This window comes from Diaphorina citri, unplaced genomic scaffold (genome assembly GCF_000475195.1).
Source record: "Diaphorina citri unplaced genomic scaffold, Diaci psyllid genome assembly version 1.1 scaffold5904, whole genome shotgun sequence".
NCBI lineage: Eukaryota > Metazoa > Arthropoda > Insecta > Hemiptera > Psyllidae > Diaphorina > Diaphorina citri.
In genome coordinates this window covers 19,249-25,171 of record NW_007383280.1, presented here as the reverse complement: position 1 = coordinate 25,171, position 5,923 = coordinate 19,249, and the positions used below count along the sequence as shown (strand labels likewise).

Here is a 5,923-nt window from a genome sequence, read left to right as displayed (position 1 = left end):
GGGTTTGTGTCATAGCATGCCCATCTTGTAATACGTCCGTCATCAGATCGGTGATAGGAGACAACACTCCCCAATATCTCATTACTTGAGGCATATTCTTGTTTGGATACAGTGTTCTGAACATCACACAACATTGTTAATGCTGTGTTTTAAATCTTTGTCTTATACTCATTTCACTACTTACAAAATCACATTACCTACAATTTTTCTGTTTCAGTGGGTTGGAAGCATTGATTTAAATCCCAATGATCAAGCCGATGCCAACATCATTGTCAACAAAGATGATGCTTGGTTAGAACAGGTAAACTTATATGAATACAGTAATGGGCCCATTGTTGAGCAGACCAAGTATTGGTTCTTGTCGACCACTAATATGTACTGTACTCATAATACCAATTCCATTCAGTTGGGTAAAAAGATACGGGTTAGTTTATCATTACCATCTAGCACTGTGATTGGTGCTTGAGTTATGTCCACCTGTGCAAATGTGGGGGGCTTTGTCTGTCTCGTTCACTGGTATGTCCTGTATTAGAATTAAAATCATTGGGCTACTTCAAGTTTCTTCTAAAAGTTATTTGGAAAGAAGCACAATAATTGGTCCCATTGGGAATGCTCTTGTTTGCCTTGCAGAAAGTCTGGGGTTCAATTCTAGAGATGTCTTGTGTTGCTGGTCAGAGTGGGGTCTCTTTCCAGCCTTATAACTTGGGATGTATAATTAGGTACTTTAGGTGAAAGTGGTGTAAAATACTCAATAATAAAATTATTGTCCTACAGGTGTACAGGTGATTGTTTCCATAGAACTGAGAGTTCTTATTTACTTTTTTGCTCTAAATAAAATCTTGGTTTTGATAAATTTTCATTTTTTGTTTGTTCTGTTCAATTTCTGTGGTCACTCAACACAAAAAAGTTCTTTGTACTGTATGTCCTTATCTTCTTTCAATGCTCAAGTGTCTGTAAATATTTATGGGAGGTTTTGGGGGTCTAGTTTTTTTTTTTTCATCTTTCCAAAAGAAAGCATGCCACTTTAATCCTTTACTTATCCTGGTAAGTAGGTAAGTATTTCTACTGTCATTGTCTTAGTACCCAGGTATCTGAGTATTGTCCTGAAGAAAGATATTGTTTATTATTGTGCTGTTTTTATGTAAATCTTCATTTTAAATAAACATAGACATCATTGAGTATGCCCTCTTAGAACATTTTACAAATCTATTGATTTTTTTGTTTGTTATTATTGAGGTTAAAAGGACATTGTTGGTCCCAATTGATGTAAAAATGAATAGGTAAGATTTCACGTAATTACCACCTATTTTTTCCTCCTATTAGATCTTCTTAAAGATTTATAAAATAAGAAGAAAATTAATCAAATAAATCGTCATAACACCCTGATTCCACTACTTTTTTGGACACAGATAGTAATTCACCTTGTGTCATATTATGTTTAGGAGACCACAGTGTTGGCTGAGCTGAAGACGATCCTAGCTGGAGACAAGATTGATGCTGTTATCTGTGTAGCCGGAGGTTGGGCAGGTGGTAATGCTGCTGCTAAGGACTTTGTAAAGAGCGCAGATATCATGTGGAGACAGAGTGTGTGGAGCTCCGTGCTGGCTGCTACCATTGCTGCGAACCACTTGAAACCCGGCGGTCTGGTGTCTCTCCCTGGTGCTAAACCTGCTCTGGAAGGAACCCCAGGTATGTACCTACCGATGACAATAATCTTTTCACACTTTTAATGCCGCCACTGGTCGCTACTCGATTAAAGAAGCTATTCAATTGTCCTTACCAGGCTGAGTGGACCCCGAACTTCAAACACAGAGCCGAAAAAACTTCGAACCCCGGACCTCCGGAGTGCAAGCCTAGTGTGAAACCCACTCGGCCACGGAGGTTGTTTAATATTTCAACCATATTGGGCCATAAATCATTTTATAACCAATCAAGGTCGGATTGCAAACTTGGAGTAACACCCAAAAGTAGAACAAAATAAAGTCAGTTTAAAATCGAATTCAATCTTGCTTCGGAGCTAACGTAGACGTAGCTATGGAACTCCTGTATTGAACTTTGTGGGGTTTGTGTCATAGCATGCCCATCTTGTAATACGTCCGTCATCAGATCGGTGATAGGAGACAACACTCCCCAATAATCTAGGCGCACGGTAGTGCGCCAGGCCAAGTTCCAGCCTAACGCACACAGTGTGTAATATTACACGAAACAATTCGACCCATTGGTCTTTACACCAACACCATAAAGTAAAGTAATCTTTTGAAGTATGTATTTGTAATGGAAAATGCAAGATAACGATTCTTTTTTTCTTCTTCTTTCTCAATTCGATGGCAAATATTGAACCCGAGACTTTCTGCATCCCAACCTCCATTTGCAGAGTAGATAGCAGATTTTAGTAAAATTAGATTTAAAAGGTTTCTGGCATTTAATTAGATAGGGGGCACGGTTGGTCCAGTGGTAACGCGCTTGCTTGCCATGGTCCCGGGTTCGAATCCCACCATCGACAAAAATTTGTACTTGTTTTTCGATTGCAAATATATCAACGAGGTCGACGAGGGTCTTGCCATTTCATTCAGCTTGATGTTGGGGTCCGGACCCCAACACGCAAGTACTGGATGCCGTGATTGGCGTGTCCAAACGGTCACCTATCCAGAATCCCACCACACCTGACGTGGCTCAACTCAAGTGACTCACCTGCATCCAGTCTCCCCCTTAACTCTTCCAGTTGGAACTTGCGTTTCGCTTTATACTGAATGTGTCGGAGTGCCAGAGTATTGTATTTGTCCCCCAGTACTGTGATGTGTCCTCGGAGCGAGTCGCATTCCGTCTGCAAATGATCAGGAGATGTTGCGACTATTTTGAGTGTTATGGGGATCCTAAACAGTATCTGCACTTCCATACCGATTATTTTACGATTCGCACTGTGATGGAAGGCGCCCAGAAACCCAGAGTATTGTATTTGTCCCCCAGTACTGTGATGTGTCCTCGGAGCGAGTCGCATTCCGTCTGCAAATGATCAGGAGATGTTGCGACCATTTTGAGTGTTATGGGGATCCTAAACAGTATCTGCACTTCCATACCTATTATTTTACCATTTGCACTGTGATGGAAGGCGCCCAGAAACTTTATCTGTGCTCCTTTCATGTTCCTTGTCCCACTTTACCCCGTTAAATCCATGTTACCGATGTTCACCGAAGTGACCAATCGTTGGTCTCTTTGGAGCGGACGAATAAGAAACCTCAACTCTTGTCTGTAGCGGAGTTGAACGGATGGTAGAAATCGCGCTTTCTAGTCGCATTCCGTCTGCAAATGATCAGGAGATGTTGCGACTATTTTGAGTGTTATGGGGATCCTAAACAGTATCTGCACTTCCATACCTATTATTTTACCATTCGCACTGTGATGGAAGGCGCCCAGAAACTTTATCTGTGCTCCTTTCATGTTTCTTGTCCCACTTTACCCCGTTAAATCTATGTTACCGATGTTCACCGAAGTGACCAATCGTTGGTCTCTTTGGAGCGGACGAATAAGAAACCCCAACTCTTGTCTGTAGCGGAGTTGAAAGGATAGTAGAAATCGCGCATTCTATTTTACCTGAAGTCGTTTCATCTCCTCGAGCCTCGCCAGTTCGTTACAGGAGTCGTTACCGATGTTCACCGAAGTGACCAATCGTTGGTCTCTTTGGAGCGGACGAATAAGAAACCTCAACTCTTGTCTGTAGCGGAGTTGATCGGATAGTAGAAATCGCGCTTTCCATCTTACCTGAAGTCGTTTCATCTCCTCGAGCCTCGCCAGTTCGTTACAGGAGTCCAACAGACTCGTTAGCTTCCTAGGAGATCCGAAACTTTGCAACTCACTCACTAGTAGGCTGGGAGGTGTCGAGTCCGCCCTGTGGAAGTGTAAAGATTATTATAGGTAGCTCTGGAAACTGAAAGTCCTAGGAGATCCGAAACTTTGCAACTCACTCACTAGTAGGCTGGGAGGTGTCGAGTCCGCTCTGTGGAAGTGTAAAGATTATTATAGGTAGCTCTGGAAACTGAAAATGTATTGAAGTGAGCCCATATTCCCTTACCTAAGCTAAAGGACCTACTAACCTACGTACCTACTCGTATATTACATTGGAGGGGTCATTTCTTACGAAATTCCAGTGTACGGACTTCCTAGGAGATCCGAAACTTTGCAACTCACTCACTAGTAGGCTGGGAGGTGTCGAGTCCGCTCTGTGGAAGTGTAAAGATTATTATAGCTCTGGAAACTGAAAGTGTATTGAAGTGAGCCCATATTCTCTTACCTAAGCTACTACCTACCTACTACCTATGTACCTACTCGTATTACATTGGAGGGGTCATTTCTTACGAAATTCCAGTGTACGGACCCCAGAATGTAATGCCCGCCACACAAGTCAAGCGTGCTTGACAAGCAGCCTGTCAAGTGTGCTTGAACCATTGAACGTGTGTGGCGGACAAAAGACTATAAGTAACGTCCAATCTAATTGAAGTTATTCCGTTGGTGTTTGGTTCAACCTACGTACCTACTCGTATATTACATTGGAGGGGTCATTTCTTACGAAATTCCAGTGTACGGACTCCAGAATGTAATGCCTGCCACACAAGTCAAGCGTGCTTGAGAAGCAGCTTGTCAAGTATGCTTGAACTATTGAACGTGTGTGGCGGACAAAAGACTATAAGTAACGTTCAATCTAATTGAAGTTATTCCATTGGCGTTTGGTTTGCAGGGCCGTACCTATTCAGGATTTTGACGGAGTGGTCGGAGGGCGAGAGTCCAAACAGTGACTTATCGGTAAATTCATTTTACTAAAATAAGAGAGTTGTTAATGTACAGGTAAACCGAGAAAAAAAACTACCCCATCATGAAATCAGAAAAAAAATGGCCGCTAATGTTGGCTTCACTTTTTACATCCCAGCATGCAAAGTCCACCCTCCGTGAACCTCGTGAACGTTCGATGTTTTGCGCGCGACATTTCAAAATTCAAAATTTGTGAACGTGACTAACGTGAGAAGACTGAGAAGCTGAGAAGAAAAAGTGGAAACAGGTTTACTGGTAGCTGGAAAAACAGCTGAAAACTGCAAAAAGGTAAGAATATTTGATTGTTTTTACGTTTATTGGTTATTCCAGCATAGGATATCAGTTCCAAGGACGCCAAAAAAGGCTTTTTGAATGTTACCCCAAAGTCCTGAACTCTTGAATTTCAAATCAAGTACTGTCAGACAGTCTATTACTGATAAGTTTTCAGCTCTTATCTTATGAAAGTGTCTGCCTTGTAAGTGATAGGTCTTGGGTTCAATCCCCTCATTCTAATCTCAAATGAATAGATGACGTTTGTTCTTGGAATGGCTAGCTTTCTTCCTACCTGTCCTCTTGTCTTTGATTGTGGGATAAGATCTTTGTCGGGATTCCCGTCAAGTCATGAGTTAATTCAGCTGTCTATCATTTATTCACAGGACTAAATCATGAAGTTAACACAGATTCTAAATGCACATCACAGATCACGTTGGAGGAAATACCAATGGAGAGCAAAGGGTTGGCTCGTAAAGAAGCACAGTTTTGCAAAGCAAGTTCTGGATGAGCATAATATCCCATATGAAAGTGCACTTGAGTTTGTCAAGGAACCTAAGCCTGTTATGTGAGTAAATAAACAAAATAAAATCATTCAATGTAAATACCTACGTACATCATTTTAGGGAGTATTGGATACTGTAAATTCATGCAAATGGATACTGTGCTTTTTATTTTTAAATGGAACCATTTTCCCCTCAGCTTTAAAAAGACCTTTAATTTGATATATAGGTCGACCAGGTTTGGATAAGTCCTTCTATGGGGACAGACACTTTTTTTTTTAGACAGACGACACCGAAGCGAATACAATAGTCCGTCCCTTATACCTTTTTTATTACTATTGTAATAA

The 5,923-nt window shown here is 41.3% G+C and overlaps 1 protein-coding gene and 1 long non-coding RNA gene across 2 annotated transcripts in view; both read left to right on the top strand.

Moving 5' to 3' along the window:
- Positions 1–217: 217 nt before the first annotated feature.
- LOC103521771 (dihydropteridine reductase) overlaps positions 218–5,923 on the top strand; it is a gene marked incomplete at both ends in the record, with an annotated part of 10,909 nt that continues 5,203 nt past the window's right edge. Inside the window, 1 exon segment of the mRNA XM_026832293.1 lies at positions 218–301. Coding sequence (XP_026688094.1) covers positions 218–301 — 84 coding nt within the window.
- LOC113472518 lies at positions 4,973–5,635 on the top strand. Its single transcript, XR_003394785.1, has 2 exons — positions 4,973–5,091; positions 5,460–5,635. It is a non-coding gene; the product is annotated as an uncharacterized LOC113472518 (long non-coding RNA).